Consider the following 16,658-nt stretch of genomic DNA (forward strand, 5'->3'; position numbering starts at 1 on the left):
AGAGCCTTTCGATTTTTTGGGAGTGTTTCTATTTTGCCGCCTTTTCATTTTTGCTTGGTTTTGAGGGTTTAAAATTTACGGCGAAAAGGGCGTACGATTTATTCCGCCGCCGCCGCCCCCTTGAGAAAGGGCGGTTATAGCTCGCCTTCGTCCCAACTGCGCAGGTGCCAAGGTGCTGCTGTTCCCATATAAGGCGAGGGAAAGGTCACACTAGGGAGACCGCGCGGCACCTGAACATTCCGTCGAGTGAGGGGAGCCTGACCCCGCCCTCCTCCAGAGTGGTTCGGGCGAGTGGCCGCGCGCTCGTGACGCTTTAACGGTCGCCAAAGCGTCCTTTATTCCTCCCCCTCCCCTTCAACAGCTGGCGTCCCTTCGCCCGTTTCCTATGCGCGCGCGCGCCTGTTTTTTCGGAATCCTGCCCCAGTAACAGCTGAGCGCTAGAAGCTCCGCCCCCAACAACGCCAACCTACCAATCACATTCCGCCTCCACCGTATGTCCCAATCAAAACTGGCTGGAGGGCTTGTGCCGTCCCAATCTGACTCCTTTCATTGAACAGCTCTTTCCCCTATCAGCCAACCAGGGCGCCGACCTCCTTGTTTGCCCTCGCCCTTCCCGAAGCCCCGCCTCCTCCAAGCCCGCCGCGGCTTCCTCGCCCCTAGGCCCGGTTCCAGACATCCGCCCGCACTCTTTTCGTATTGTCGAGGGAAGCCACGGTCCCGCCCATCGACGCCGCAGCAACCCAATGAACGCAGCGCCCTCGCGAGCGACTCGGCTCGCTCGCTCGCACCCTTTATATTAGTGTACATGCGCTTTGTCTCATTCAGCAACACCTTGTTTCATCACAGCTCATGCTCGGTTAACTCTCTCTCTCTCCAGAACGCCCTTACCAAGGCGCAAGTCGTACGCTACGTCTCTGCTCCGCTCTACGCATGCGGCCGTTCCTTGGCTTCGGAAAGGCGTTCGGCGCGTGTCCAGTCCGCGGCGCATGCGGCTTTCTCCCGGCTCCCTCCCACGGCTCACTGCGCGTGCGCCCTCTCCTCCGCCGCGCGCCGCCTATGCGCATGCGCCCGGGCTTCTCTCTGCCTTGGTTCCGGTCTGGCTCCTGCCTTGGGCGCCATCTTGGATTTGGGGACAACTGGAGTGAGTGAGTGAGTGAGAAGGCAGAGGAGCCCGAGGAGGCGAGAGAGGGGAGGGGGGGCCGGATAGCGCCAGGCCCCCCATCCCCACAGTACTCCACATCACCGACCCCACCCTCTGCCGTAGAGAGGTAGCCCCTCCCTTCCCCCGGCCCCCCGCCCCGCAGGGCTCCTTGGACGTTGGAGGATTTCTGGGGCTCCTGGAGGACCAGTCCGCCCACCCCGCCCCGGCCCCTCCTGACCCCCCGCCCCAGTTTCCCCGTGAGGGCGGTGGCACGTTCCGCTTCGGAGGTGCAAGCCTGAGTCCCCTCCGCATCCATTACCTGTGGGTCCTTTATAGCTCACCCCACCTGAAATATATGGCAGGGGCTGCAACGTCCCACTTAGCCCGCGTCTTCCATCCCTTAATAGGCTTCCCAAAGAGTCGTCTGTCGGTAGGGCCTCTTGTCTGATAGAGATTTCCCCTCCTCTAAATTGGGATATTCTCTCCTCCCTCCCCCCCCCCACCGCCCTGAAGAGTCTCCATAGAATTGGGTCTGCTGGGAGACTCCTCATTCACCTTTTCAAAGGGATGCCCCCCATCCTTCCCCTTTAAGTAGAGCCCCCTGCACGTCTTCGCTTCTGCGGATCCTTTCTTCCCTAGCCAAGCCAGAGAGAGGGAGATACTCTAGGTGCCCTATGTCTCCTACGCAGAGGCCTCGCTCGTCCAGGGGAGCCAGTGACAGTTCCCTCTAAACCCTCTTCCTTGATTGGAGGAGTTGGGGAAGAGGAGGAGGAGGTCGGGGGTGTACTCCCCACCCCCAATATCCTGGAGCTGGAGCCGCAAGGGGAACAGTATCAAGGCAGCTGCCGAGACTTACAGGTGAGACCTGAACGTACTGATACAGGGGAGAGGTGAAGGGATGTGTGTTTTGGTGGTGGTGATGGGGAGGCTGGGAAGATAACAGAAGGTGAACGTTTGCAGAACAAAGAGGTTGTATGCACCAATTTTGTGGAAATCCGATTTTCTTTCTGTCTGCTTCCCCTGCCTTCCCCCAACAATCATCCCTCCTATGTTGAGAAGCACACGCCCTCCCACCCCACCCCAACTCATTTTCTTCTAAAGGCTTAATGAAGGAGTAGCAACTTGCAGCTTTCCCCTGCCACATCTGGGCCCCACTTCTCTCTTCTGAAGAAGCCAGGAGTTCTGTTCACCAGAACATGGATCCTGGGTTTCCATTCTGCCACCTCAAATCCTTGTCTTCTTTTTATTGAGAATAAAAGCTGACACCACCACCCCCATCCCTCCCAAAAACCTCCTTTGCAACCTAGCAATTGCATCTCACTATGACTGCTAGACTCATTTCTTGACTATGCAACTAAAAGCCCCTGGCTCCTAGTCCTGTTCCTCTCCATTAGGTCTTGTTCAGCTTTTAAGAAAACCTAGAGGCCTGTTGTTATGCCCTTAAATATTTGATGACAAGGTTGGGGGTGTAGGTGTTATCAAGGTAGGTTAACATGATGGACTACTGTTGGCTTCCCTAGGAATCATCATTCAGGCTGAAACTTTGTTGTAAATATTGAGCATGCAACCAGGAGTGAATTTTGGGGAAATGGGATGATTGCCCTTGGCTTGTGGTCTGGGGTTGGATTTTAACGTAGCACGCTACCAAAAGTTTTGTATGTGTGTTTATAATGGGTTAGGAGGAAGACATGGTGAAACTGTATTTGGTTGCAGGGGTGCTTCACACAGATACTGCAGAGTAATGAGGTTTAACATGACCACTTGGAAGGAAAGAGGATGAATGGCTTGTCCTAAATGCTGGATGGTGTTCAATTTGACATCCTTTTAAGCTACAGGGACCACTTCCCACTGGTCCTGCTCTTTTTGTATTCTGAGGGGCAACCAGAAAAAGATTTAATGTCAATATAACATTGTACAAAAAATATCAATTCTGTTAGTATGCAGGAGTTTCACATTTAATTCAGAGTTTTAGGTAAATTGAGCATTATTTAGTACTTGGTGATGTGAAGGTGCTGTTAGGAGGCAGTATCTATAAACAGTGGGGTATAAGAAAACCAGTAGTGTGTTCCTTGAGCAATGGCAGTTGTCTGTTTCTCTCCCCCCACCCCCGCCCACCCTGTGGACCAGGATTGTTTTCAGATATCTCTCTAGAAACATGGGGGCTAGTACCTTTAAAGAAGAGGTCTTCAGCAGTCTAGATTTCTGTGCATGTCTTGTCTCAGAAGATCAATTAATGAATGATGGCATGTCTATCAAGCCCATTAACACAAAGCACACAAGTTTCAAGACCTCCACTTTCATGGATTGTATTACTGCTTGACTTGGGTCAAAAAATGGGAGTTGGGAATATTTACCACCTCAAGGGACTGCACATTTCTCTGGGACATACCAGTTCAAGGTAGGAATTTAAAATGAATCTGAGAATAAGGGGTGTTTCTTGTTGTGTGCATCCAACAATTTTCATTGTAGCTTGAACATCATTCCAGAAGGTTTCAGGAAAGGCTTTGTGTGGCATGCCTCTATCAAGGATGAGTAAGAGTCCTTGAGAGCTATGTTGCTTTTGGGGCTCCTCCATCCGCTGTCCTTATAGGCAGTAGTTTTATCATGCAAGATGGGGCCCAGTATCTACTTGGTTGCTTTTTGACAAAGCTTTTCCTGTGATATTTTTTTGAAGGCTCTTTCTGAAGTGCTTGGCCACCGAGATAATGGGATAAATTGCTTTTCTTTTGTTGACAGGAGCTCCTCAGACTTTTAACCCAGCTGATTCTCTCTTGTGACAAGTAACACTCTTATTTTGTCTGTTTAGTTGGGTACAGCCTTGCAAATGAATCCCCCAAAGTTACTAATCTGTCCACATATGCTTATTCAATCATTTCAATTATATCAAGAGCCCAAAAGAAAGGAAAAGAACCAACACTTTTTCCAGTTTCTCTGACTTACAGCACAGTTCTGTGACAAGTTGGAAACATGTCCTATTGAGTTCAATGGGGCTTATTCCCATGTGAGTGAGGTTAGAATTGCAGCCCCATTCCCCTAATACACATGTCCATTTAAAACCCTGGTTCTGCCCCTGTTGCTACAAAGAGCATGACTTCTCAATGAGCATTTAGGATTTTTCCTTTGCTGGATTTCCCCCACCTATGTTCTTGATTATAATACACTACTTACTTCCAGTAATCTAAAACAGAATCATGAGCCTCCTTTCAGCTGGACATGTCGTCATGAGAGAAGTTTTATCCTGGAATATTCAGATTTTTTTAAAAAAAAAGATGACTATGATGGTGTAACAAAAGTGTTGCTTTGAGCCAAAGGACTGCAAACAAGCCAACCCAGACCAAGAATAAAAGCATCCTACCCCTCTTGCCCAGGCGCTACTTAGGGGAGGTGGAGTTGTTTCTATATTTGTGGCTGCTGATTCTGTGTTAAGAGGCTGCCTCTTTTTGCACATCTCACCACGATGTGACATAAAATAATAATTGGTAACACTCTTTGGTCAGATAAATTTAACAGCCCAAAGTTTCTAACTTTGATCTTGTCCTTTGTCAGAGAATACGTTGTTAAGAGCTGGCAAGCAGAGGAATGAATGAGAGTTCCAGTATAATGTCTGAAAGGACACATGTAGAAGCTTGAGATACGATTAGAACTTCTCTCTTTCACACACGCACATCCCACCTCCTCGACACATACAAAAGTTCCCCTTTAGACATTATGGAGGACTTGCGAAAAGTGGAAGTGCTTTCTATAACATCCTACACTAGTCTTGTTTTCTGCCTTTAGTTTTCAGTTGAATCTGGTTTGGTGAGAGTCTGTCATATATACATCTCATGACTACAGGCTTAACATATGTGACAGGGTATGCAAAACTAAATCGCCTCACTAGTCTGGACGAATGCAATATTTTCTTTCGGCCGGCGAAGGGCATTTGTTAAGGTAACTGAACTCCTTCCAATTCTTTCTTAAAATAGTTTTCTAATGGTTGCAGCAAAATCTCTGGAAATGACTGCATTGTGTTCTCAAAGCATTATTTTCTGTCATGCTGTTGTAGTAGAATACAACCCCTAGGGCTTGCTTCTGAGTTACCCACAGGTTACTCAGTAAGCCCTGTATTCTTCCAGCACAGAAGGAATTGGTAGTGCGGGGGAGAAGACCCCCTGGAATGAAAGCATCCTAGACTCTGAAAGGAAAGAGGCCAGGACAGGGTATTTCAGAATATTTAGGAAAGAGACTTTAAGGCCGGAGTCCATTTACCTGGAGTAAGTCCCATTGAATTCAGAAGGGCTTAGATCTAAGTAGGCGTGTAGGATGGCACTGTATGATTTGTAACCCTGTATAGTTAATTGAGATGAACCCCATTGAGCACTGTAGGAGTTGCTTCTGAGTAAACAGTCAAAGGATTGTGCTGCCTGGGAAGGAAGGACTAGGAAGCATAACAGAACAGAGATGTGCTTCTGTGGACCCAGGATGCTGTAGCTTTGCTGAAGCTAAGCAGGTCTGGGCCTGGTTAGTTCCTGGATGGCAAGAGTGCCTGGGAACTTGAGTTCCATGATGGAAAAAAGACATATACATCTATTTAATATAGAAATTGCTGCCATAATTTTTAATAAGCATTTTATAATCCTTGTAGCTGCAGTGCAAAGCCAGCAAATATGAAGAGGGCAGCAACAGGTGAAGGGGCAGCTCTTCTGCTGTTTTGTGGCTGGATCTTTAATGCGTTTCCTAGGTTTCTATCAAGAGGGTATCCAGATGGGCGACGTGTGAATATTTTGGAGGCTTAAGTAAGGCGAAGGGATCAGAAGCCCTTTGTGGAGGTGCAGCGGCCTCCCTTGAGTAAGTTCAACAAACTGGACCAGAGTCTGTCCTTTCTTGCCCATTGGTGGTATTTGGCACAAGGTGCTGTCTAAAAGCATTTACTGGGCCAGTGAAGAAAGAAAGAAAACCCACAACTTGCTTCTCTGCCACTACCACAAAGGACAGTGGCTAACATTTGGAGATTGGGAGCAGACCAGACATTGTGGCTTCCAGTGTTGCAGGCAGGTGATCTTTAGGCCTCTTGATTTTGGGTGTGTGGAAAGATCCACACGTGCCACAACTGTGGCATTATCCTGCTTTCAAATACTTAAAGCCCACCTGTGGGTATTGAATAATTCTGCCCCCTTCCTCTATAGGTTCAGATGGCTCTTCCTTGCTCCATATCCCCACCACTGATGATGTTTTGCATTAGGGAGAACCTGATGGAGTTTATGTGTTCTTCACTTTTCAGTGGGACTTCAGCAGCCTAATGCTACCGTCTCCTAGTGTATCTGTTTTCACCTGCGATTTAATGACTTTATGTTTGTGGAAAATCTGCCTTAGGATTTTACATTTCACTGTTGGCAAGTGTCTGCAGTCATAAGTTACCTAGCTTTAATTGCCAAGTTAGGCCTGAGGCCTCATGACCACTTCTCTTAAGACTTTCTCCTAACCAGCTTTCACTGTATATAGTTTCACTGATTAAACCCAGAATAATCAGGCTGTTCTTTTAGTTCTTCTGTTTTCTTTACTCTCTGTATCTTAAAGAATGCAGTGTAAACAGCTCAATGCTTGATATATTTCAGGTGGTAAAATAGAGTAGAGGCAACCTCACCAATTTTGGCTTTCCAAGCACACATAACAATCATATACTAGGTAATGCATTTTTGTTCCTTTTTCCTGCACAGTTGAGCCCATCATTGTCAACCTACTTAGCATGTTGGCATCCCCAGCTAAATAAATAAGCTGGTCGCTACTCCCTGTCAGAAATCTGGTACCCCTCTTTGCCATCCAGGCATATGAGGTGCATTTTCTTCAGGAGAACCTCAAGTTACATCCTCAGTTTGTGAAAATAAACAGAAGAATTCAGGATCAGTATCTCCAGTTCTCTAAATTGTAGGAGCTGGAAAGACATTAAAGTCAAGGGTCCATCTCCCAGACTTTGGATAGACACTTAATTTTTTACAATATGTCCGTCCACCCACCCTTGGCAAATGTCATTCTGGGTAGTGTGTTCTGCAAGCTGATTGTTGAAACTGGCAGCAGGTCCTGTGTCAGAGCTTCCTGACTAATTTTCATAACTCACTGTAGCTGGATTGAGCAAGTGAGCCAAAGCACATGCTATAGAAAAAGCAAGGTGTATTGTTTGTCCTGGGTGGTTAACTCCTTTCCAAATGTGCTTATCAGCAGGGATGAGGGACCTTTTTTTAGCCCAATGGTTGCTTTCCTTTCTAGGCAGCCTTCTGAGGGTAACATGCTGGTGGTGCACAGGGATGGAGGCAAAAGTGGGCAGAGCGACCTTTGAACAGTAGGTTAGTTTCTATGAAAAACTTACACTCCCCTTTCTCTTTCTGCCATCCAGGCAAGCAAGAGGCATTATCAGAGTTCAAAGACACCTTCCAGCCAGGCAGAAACACAGGCAGTCAAGCAGGGCCAGTGAGAGCAGTTGCCTGGGGAGAGGGGAATGCCTGGGGAAAGTTCTGAGGGCCAGATAGAGGGGCCTGAGGTTCCCCACCCCTGTGTTACACTCTGCAGTTGAGAAGAAATCCTTAAGCCGTGCCTTCAGGAGTGCTCTTAACCCTCTAGCACAGGTCCTTTTTAATAGTTATATTACAGTAGATTATTAAAGATTATATATTCTTTTTGTGTTTATTGGAAGTGTTTTGTGCATTGATGGTAAGTGCCATAAGAACTCCTGGAAAAGTGGCATAGAAGTATGCTGGCAAATGGTAACTGCTGCTTTCTTTATCTAATTGCAGCCTCCCAAAGCTTCAGCAGAAGCAGCAAAATCTTGCATGACTCTTAAGAGTCACAGGCCTATAAACTGGTTCCACTTTTAGTCTGCACATCTTGGGTCAAATGTGACATCCAGACCTGCTGGTGATGACCTGAAAGCAGGTCTACTGTTCCATGTTGGGTGAGAGCCTGATCTACTTTTGCTCTCCATTTTGCAGACGATACAGCTTACGCTGCAGGGGGCATTTCTTTCTGTGTAAGGAGTAGCCCTAGATGACTTCTCTGAATTCATTGTATAACCTTTTCCATTGACTTTAACCTGGAACCTCAAAACCAAACCTGAGAGGTTAAATTCTGTGCGCTGCTTAGTGAAGTGAGGTACAGCAGAAGGATGCCTTCCCACCCGCATTACTGCTGCCAGGCTGGCCTTGTGATTTGCCTTTTTGCTTTGGATTGTTCCCTGGGAAGCAACTGAACAATGCAAGGATTTCCTCTCGCTGACATGGCCTGCCTGCAGGCCCTTGATTTCCTTGTTTTTCTGTTCATTGGGTGGAGGAGGGGAATTGGTTCGATGAGCTCTGCCCATCCCAGAAGGTGAAGAGGTACCCCAAGAAACTTGTTTTGGCAAACGGAGTTTAGATGCAGGTTGGTGCCCCTCAAAAGGCAAAGGCCATGGGCTTTGTTTTTCTAATATTCATCTAGCCAGCCTGGCCTGACCCATTCCCATAGGCAAAGACTCCAGGGGGTTACATCCAGCTGACTAATGTCAAGGGCAAGGAATGGATCCGCAGTCCAGACATACAAGATGTTTTAGCCTATATGAATACCATGCTGGTTCATTCAGCTGATGGAGGCGTGCAAAGGATCACTGTGGAGTTTTGCAGCCTTCAGAGGTGGTATCTGGGGGGGGGGGGGAGTAGCTGGTGCCAACTTTTACAGACCTCTTTCTTGCCTTCTGTGTTGAGCAAAGATGAAGAGTGCCCAGCCTGCCAGGGTGTGATTAGCAATAAGGTCAGAATAGTGGCTTATACCTGCATTAAGCATAGCCTCCAAAATAGTGAGGTTCCCCCTCTAGGAAGCAGGGTACCCATGTGGGGAGTGTCTCCCTTGGGCCAGGGTGGGAGGCAGCATGGCTGTCCACCCCTCTTCCCATTTAGTGTAGGGTCATAGGTTGCAGCTACTGCAAGTGGCAAACACATTCTCCTGCTGAAGGATCTCTCCCAGGGAATTTAGGTTGGTATGTCTGGAAATGTGAGTTGTTTGATGTAGGGTTCAGAGCTAAAGTCTAGGCTGCCTGGATTTTTCTGTGTTCTCTTTTAGAAACTTCAGCCTCTTGTACACTATAAAGGCACATCAAGAAGTATGGGTCATCTTGCCATAGAATTTATTGATTGATTTAGAGCACTTGTACCCAACTCTTCAACCTAAAAGTCTGCTGGAGTGGCTTGCATACATAGTTTGCAAGACAGCCCCTGCCTGCAGACTTACAATCTGAAATGTATTTCTGCTCTCCCCCCCCCCTTTTTTTTTTTACTTCTATGCCACCTGCATCTTTTAATCTTAAAGACCTTGGTTAAAATAAACTCCATAGATGTACCAATTGGGGCAGTGTGTTGCAGGTAAAACATTTCAACGTAGTGACATACAGCTGTTTCATATGTGGATGGGAAGCTTTTAACGTAAAATTGTATGATGGAGGTGATATCTTCCAGGTGGTGAACAGCTCTGAGCACCTCTTTGAGGACTAATAAGGAGTAAGCAACTTCTGTACTGTCCATGCTTCCTGTGTACAGGGTTATTGGTCTCTGGGCCCAGTTCAGGGTGATCACATTAGTGAGCCCTAAAAAGCTCAGGCCCCAAATATCTGAAAGACTGCCTCCACCCCTTCCAAAGTTGTTGGGTGTTAAGATTGACTGAGGGGGCTTCCTTGGTATCCTCTTCCTCAGAAGTGTGGGGAAGAGTGGCCCAGGAGAGGCCTTTCTTTGTGGCAGCCTCTAGAGTTGTGTGCAACATCTTCATTGGACAGCTTTCACTGTATGTAAAAGACACGCCTCTTTGCCCTGGCCTTTGTTTTTTGGGGACTGAACTTTTGTTGGATTTATACTGTTCTGTTCCGTTCAGAGAGGATTTACTACGTTGTTATCATTGCAGTGGTCTTAACTGTTTTTATAACTGTATATTGTAAGACTGTAACCCACCCTGGAACCTGTTGGAGAAGGGCAGGTATAAAATCTTAGAAATAAAAAAAATACCTAGTCCACTTCTCCTGTACCAAGCCCAGTAAAATCCAAGGCAAGCCTCTCAAAAGTCTCATTTGCTACATGTCCCCATAATTCCCTTCAGCCCCTCACAACTGACTGACCTCAGTTTACCCAAGAAAAGGAATGGGGAACCTGTGGCCTTCAAGATGGTGGTGGACTATTTAACTTTCATTATTTCTAACCTTTGGCTTATTCTGATAGGGGTTTGAGTGCCAACAACCTCTGGAAGTCGACATGTTCCCCATACATCCCTGCTTTAGGAAGAATTGTTAAGGAAAGCAGCACAAGATATCCAAATCACAAAAGCAACCGTGGAAGGGTTGGGCTTGATTATTTCTTTTTGGTTTTGTTTATACATCCTTGGGAGTAAATGCCATCGAAGAAGTAGTCTTTAAAGAAGATCTTGTTAATTTCTTCCTCCTCCCTAACTTGACTTTCAACGAGAACAGAAGGGAAACTATAGCAAGAAAGAAGTTTATTAAGCTGAGGCAATTCTTTGTGAGAATGTGGCTGTTGTACATGCAGGTCTTTGCCCACTGCAAGGGAAAGGTGGCACTGTGCATGCAAGACCATGGAGCTGAAGCATGTTCAGTCCTTCCACACTGAAGAGGGAAAACCCAGCAAGAACCTTCATCCTGTCATAGAAAGAGCAAGTCATGGAGGTTATTTTAGTTGGGAAAGCAGCAGGGACAAATGTGCTCTGAGTCAGAGTGTATTGTATCTCAGGGAGATACTCCTGAGTTTGCTTAGGAAGAATTGGAGCCTGTAATTTATTTTCTAAAAGAAATTTAGGGTATATTGTTGTGGTTAGAGCAGAAAAGTTGGAAAACTTAGCGATCAGCAAAGTTTCGGGTGCATGCAGTTCCTCAATTCAGTACATTTTCAGTTCCCAATTGAATGCTGCTGCTAGTGCAGCAGGAGCACAACATGGAGAGGAGAAACAGCTATATCTTCTCTGATCTCTATGAAATCTTACCCCATTTGTTGGCATTGGTGCCCCCCCTCCAAATTCTTCTCCTTGATTACCATTCTACACCACTTCTCTTATTTTTGTGGGTGGGAACTTGCGACTCCTGGATTCTCTTGTGAAGGATGTCCTGTATGAGCAGTGACTAGATTGGATGCAGCTGTGGAGGATTCCCCATCCTGGCTGATTTAGCAAAAGAAGGGCCCTTTTGTAGGGAGTCTGATATATTTTTATAACCTGCCTTTCTTCCACTAAGGAACTCAAGGCAACCTACATGAGGTCCTTAAATGCCCTTCCCCAGGTCCAGTCCCCTTACTGATCAGGCCTAGATATGTTTAGCTTCAGGAAGGTAGCCTCATTGTGTGTCCTATCAGACCATGTCTTACGCTTGGTGACCTTGCTAACCTCTGTTTCCCCACCTTAGGAGAAGGGCAAAGGTGAAGCCCAGCCTCCTCCACGGCCGCCATGCCGTCTAATGCCCGGGCTGGCAGCTTGAAGGACCCTGAAGTGGCTGAACTGTTCTTCAAGGATGACCCCGAAAAGCTCTTTGTTGACCTGCGGGAGATTGGTCATGGCAGCTTCGGAGCAGTCTACTTTGTGAGTGTTGAAGGAGTGGGGTGGGGCGATATTGTTGAAATTGAACACACCCCTCTAGGCTCACTTAAAGCATGCCCTCCAGCTCCTTTCTTACTCATTAGTATCACACCTCTTTGCCCTCCCTGTGGAGAAGATTACTAGCTATAACCTCTGCATGTATGCCCCAGGTTCGGAAACAGTATGCTCCTGAATTTCAGCTGCTGGGGAACAACAACTGGAGAGGGCTGTTGCCTCTCCCCCCAACCCCTTATGGGCTAGTTGACCACTGTGGGAAACAGGACCTGGGGTGAACTGACTCTTGGTCAGATTCATCCAGGCTTCCTTTCTCGTTCTTATGAAATGGGTTCCTGTTACTCCCAAAATGCCTCTGACCGGTGGACATCTCTGAGTGTGAGAATTCCCTCTTGATCTGCGTTACTTTTTCAAGGCAGAGAAGCCAGCTTCTGCTCAGCCCTCTGAATTGACAGCCTCTGAATCTGGCCATTGCTACCCCCCCCCCAACAGCTTCCTGACACTCTGTTCCTTCCACAGGCCCGAGACATACGTAACAATGAAGTGGTGGCCATCAAGAAAATGTCCTACAGTGGGAAGCAGTCTAACGAGGTTTGTGCTTCACCCCTCTTCTGACAACACTAGTCGCAGCTGCCCTGCCAGCGGACCTTGGCGATTAAGTTCCCTTGGTCTCTAGACCGACTGAGAGTGTCCTGGGTCCATTGGGCTCCGTCCCATTCTCTCCTTCATCTGGAATTCAGGCTTCTCCGTGCTCAGGCCCCTTTTGTGTATCTTCCAGAAATGGCAGGATATTATCAAAGAGGTGAAGTTTCTGCAAAAGCTGCGGCACCCGAACACCATTGAATACAAGGGCTGCTATCTACGGGAACATACAGCATGGGTAAGATGAAAGGGGAAGCTGCTCACATTAACCTTTTGGGCTCCGGGAAGATTTTCTGATCTTTGAACAATGGAGGTTTTGGATGGGTGCAGGAGGGGTCTGAGTGGTGGTTGGGTTTCTTGCTTAGGTTAAAGAGCAAGCATGGATCTTACAAGAGAGAGAGAGAGAGAGAGAGAGAGAGAGAGAGAGAGAGAGAGAGAGAGAGATTTTTACAGACAAAACAAAATTCATTCATGGAAGTGACAGCCACATGATGTGGTTGTGGCTGCTGCTTTAAGATGGCTTGGGGGGAGCTAGGCAAATGCATGGAGAATAAGACTATCTGTGGTTGTTAACCATGATAGCTAAATGGAACCTCCATGTGTAGAAGCAGTATACCTCTGAATACCAGTTGACAGGAGGGTAACAGGATGGGAGGGTAGTTGCCTTCTGGCCTGCTTATGGGTTTCCTGAAGGCATCTTGTTGGCTGCTATGGGGAACAGGATGCTGGACTAAATGGACCTTTGGTCTGATTTAGCAGGGGCTCTTCCTATGTTCTTAAGTGAATCGGAAGTCCCAGGTATGTAATGGTTTGGGGGACTGGTTGGCAGGTGGGGTTCAGAGGAATGTTCTGCCCTGAGCTAACTTCCTTCCCTGCCTTCTTACCCCATCAGCTGGTGATGGAGTACTGCCTGGGCTCTGCCTCGGACTTGCTGGAAGGTGAGTCCCCAAGACCATGTGAGATGGGTAGATATTCTGTATCCCTTTTTCCTACACTTATATGTGATGCTCTCTCCTCCCTCCCATGTTTCCTAGTGCACAAGAAACCGCTGCAGGAAGTAGAGATTGCAGCCATAACACATGGTGCCCTGCAGGGGCTTGCATACCTGCATTCGCACAACATGATCCACAGGTGAGATGAGCAGTCCTGCCCTGTGTGCCCACATCTTCCCATGCTGTTTTTAGGCATAGTCCACAGGAACCTGGATGGCAGAATGGCCATGTCCCTATCTTACCATGAGGGTGCAGTCCTTATGGACCCTTCTGATTTTAAATTGAATTATTTGCTACTTTTAACTGCCATATCAAGGCATATTTGCATTTGATTCATGCAAGCGATTCCTGTGGGGTTTTCATCACAGAGACCGAAAATAAACTTTATGTATGAGCTGAATGCAAACTTCAGAGAAAGCTGCTTGAAACCTCCTGCATTGTAAGGGCACAATATGGCCTTGAAGCTGCTGCACCATAAAATCTGTATGCTTCCTCCCTTCCTCCCACTTTACATCTAGAGAAATCGTGGCAAATGGCAGCTTTTGGTTTAAAACTGCAAGGCCAGACAGTCTGGCTGTGTTCATATATAATGGTAAGCCATGCTTTGTTTTAGCTAAGATTTATTGAACAAACCATGGGTTATCTTTCAGGCAAGCAAATAAGCCAAGAGCTTCTTTCTCTGAAACTTGCTTTGTTTTCCAGCTGTTCTTACCTCCTGCCTCCATAGGTTGACCACTCAACCCTCAATGCTCACTAGACAACCCATGGTTGAGCAAGGAGATAACACCAAACCATAATTAGCCATGGTTTCACATCATGTTTTGTTGCCAGAAAACAAGCCATCGTTAGTCTGCTGGTGTGGGTTTGGACACCACACTTTGGCTAAACAATCAAAGGCTTAGTGTTGATTGCAAGCCAGGTCTCTGTGGCTCGTGTTTCTCTATCTCTACCCTAACTTGTATATTTAGCTGCTCATGCCCTTTGCATGATCCACAGACAGGATGACAAAGCTCCCACAGTATAATTTGCAAGCCGTTGTTTATTGGGTTCTAGCACATGTCAGGGTCCACATGAATACATTGGCATGTGTTGGGAGAGCGGGACCATGCATACCATCAGGCCCCTCTGCCACATCTCCAATGCCCCATCCTTGCACACATTTATTTATTGCATTTACATCCCACTTTTCCTCCAAGGCACTCAATGTGGCGTAGATGGTTCTCCCTCTCCCCATGTTATCCTCATAAGAACCCTCTGAAGGTAGGTTAGGCTGAGAGACAGTGACTGGTCAAAAGTCACCTAGCGAGTGGTATGCCTGAATGAGGATTTTACACCTGTTTTCCCTGGTCCTGGTCCAATACTCTAACCACAAAACCCCTCTGGCTCTGCTTTAGGAGGGAAGCAGAAAGCCTTCTGTTTACACGTAGGCCCCCCTCTGTGACTTAGAACCATGTGCGATCTGGTTATAATTGTGTAAGAGGTTGGCCACTTGAATAAGGCTAAGCAGTTCACCCTAACCATCTCCATCTAGCCCCCCCCCCGGCATGCAGTTCTCAGTGCATTCCATCCTCCTGCTCCCCCCGCCCCCCCCCGCTTCTCACACTTGTTTTCCCCCTCTCTGCCCACCTTCCAGTCCATGATTATCTCTGCTCCCACGTGCAGTTCTTAACCACTAAGCTTTGCCTTTTCCAGAGATGTGAAAGCTGGGAATATCCTGCTGACTGAGCCAGGACAAGTGAAACTGGGGGACTTTGGCTCGGCCTCCATCATTGCTCCCGCTAACTCCTTTGTTGGCACCCCATACTGGTAAGAGAGCAAGAACTGGATGTTTGTGTGACCCGGGAGACAAGCGGGAAGATCTGTGGCAAGAAGCAATTGTAGGCCTCGCCTTCTTTAGGAGAAAAGTGTTTGCATGAAAATGGGGCAGGGCAAATTGGGAGTGAGGTTCAATGTGCATGAACTTGGTTCCTAGAAAAGCAAAGAGAATTTAGTGGATTTGATAGGGCCTGCATTTTCTGGAGGGAAGAGTTGGAGATGTTGAGAAGTAGAAAAGCAAAGTGGTATTGCGTGGAAGCGGAAGGTTGCCCTTTTTTGAAGATAAAATGCCGTATATCGGGGTGGCTCTGTAGACGTTGCTGCTCTCCAGCTCCCATCATCCCTGACCGTTGACCTGGCTGGCTGGTGCCAATGGGAGTTGTAGCCCCATAACATTTGGGGACACTACATTCTCTACCAGCCAGCTATAGATTCTTAACAAGCTGTGAATCATGATCTCAGGCCACTGTGCACTGTGCTCTTTCCAGGATGGCTCCCGAGGTGATCCTAGCCATGGACGAGGGGCAGTACGACGGCAAGGTGGATGTCTGGTCACTTGGCATCACGTGCATCGAACTTGGTATGGGATGCGCTCTTAGGAATAGAGAAGGTGGCGTGCTCCAAGGACCTCCTTGCCCTGGCAAGCTTGGAGCTGCCAGAGTTCTTAAGGTGGGGGAGGCAGGAGGGGAAATGTTTTGGGGGAAAGTGAAATGTCGCTGTTAACATCAGTGTCCCTGTATCCCCAGCGGAGCGCAAACCACCCCTCTTTAACATGAATGCTATGAGTGCCTTATACCACATCGCCCAGAATGATTCTCCGCTGCTCCAGTCCAGTCACTGGTAAGAAAGGCCCCCAGTTCATGTGCTTATGAAAATGAAGGGAATTCTAGGACCTTGGAAATAGGGATTGATGGGTTTAGAGCTGGGACCGGTGACAGAAGCTGAGGTTGGAGTTCGAAAGAAGGCAGGCCTCCTGGATTGCTCTTTCTTTACTCCTTTCAGGTCTGAATATTTCCGGAACTTTGTGGATTCGTGCCTGCAGAAGATCCCCCAGGACCGCCCAACCTCTGATGTGCTGCTCAAGGTACTGCTCAGCTTAGCTGCACCCCTGAATAGGGGCCTTCTGTCTCCTCTAGCCATAGTCCACTTATGTCTCTGAAACTTTGGTCACAACACAGCCCTGTCTGTGGGACAGTGAAAGTGAGGCTGAGGGCAGAGGAAGAAAGCTGTTTTTCTATTAGAAATTTCATTGAGAGGAAAACAGATGCCGGGGACTGCCAAGATGTAAAATTAGCTAGGTAACATTGGGGGGGGGGGGTAGGTGGAGAGTTGTCACGTGGGATCAACATTCCTAAGTAACTCCCTTCAACATTGTTCCCCAAGATACAACTATACAAATCTTCCCCATTGTTTTTCATTGTTAAAAAGATGCTCCACCTGTGAAAAACAATGTTTAAATGTTTTGGTCAAAGTATTTGCGGTTCCTC

The 16,658-nt window shown here is 47.5% G+C and overlaps 1 protein-coding gene across 3 annotated transcripts in view; it reads left to right on the forward strand.

Annotated features, from left to right (window-relative positions):
- The window catches only part of TAOK2 (TAO kinase 2), a 39,591-nt gene that overhangs the window by 79 nt on the left and 22,854 nt on the right, over positions 1 to 16,658 (forward strand). Inside the window, exons 2-11 of one of the 3 annotated variants that reach the window (XM_083707622.1) lie at positions 878 to 1,999; positions 11,538 to 11,710; positions 12,242 to 12,313; positions 12,501 to 12,602; positions 13,257 to 13,302; positions 13,399 to 13,495; positions 15,049 to 15,162; positions 15,660 to 15,751; positions 15,918 to 16,011; positions 16,174 to 16,255. In XM_083707622.1, the coding sequence (XP_083563748.1) occupies positions 11,579 to 11,710; positions 12,242 to 12,313; positions 12,501 to 12,602; positions 13,257 to 13,302; positions 13,399 to 13,495; positions 15,049 to 15,162; positions 15,660 to 15,751; positions 15,918 to 16,011; positions 16,174 to 16,255 (831 nt within the window). In that variant the 5' untranslated portion in view covers positions 878 to 1,999; positions 11,538 to 11,578. Of the gene's footprint in view, positions 1 to 43; positions 2,000 to 11,537; positions 11,711 to 12,241; positions 12,314 to 12,500; positions 12,603 to 13,256; positions 13,303 to 13,398; positions 13,496 to 15,048; positions 15,163 to 15,659; positions 15,752 to 15,917; positions 16,012 to 16,173; positions 16,256 to 16,658 lie in introns of those variants that run through there. The other 2 variants (XM_083707621.1, XM_083707623.1) reach the window with 2 other exon arrangements.

This window comes from Podarcis gaigeae (assembly GCF_964106915.1).
Source record: "Podarcis gaigeae genome assembly, chromosome: 13".
NCBI lineage: Eukaryota > Metazoa > Chordata > Lepidosauria > Squamata > Lacertidae > Podarcis > Podarcis gaigeae.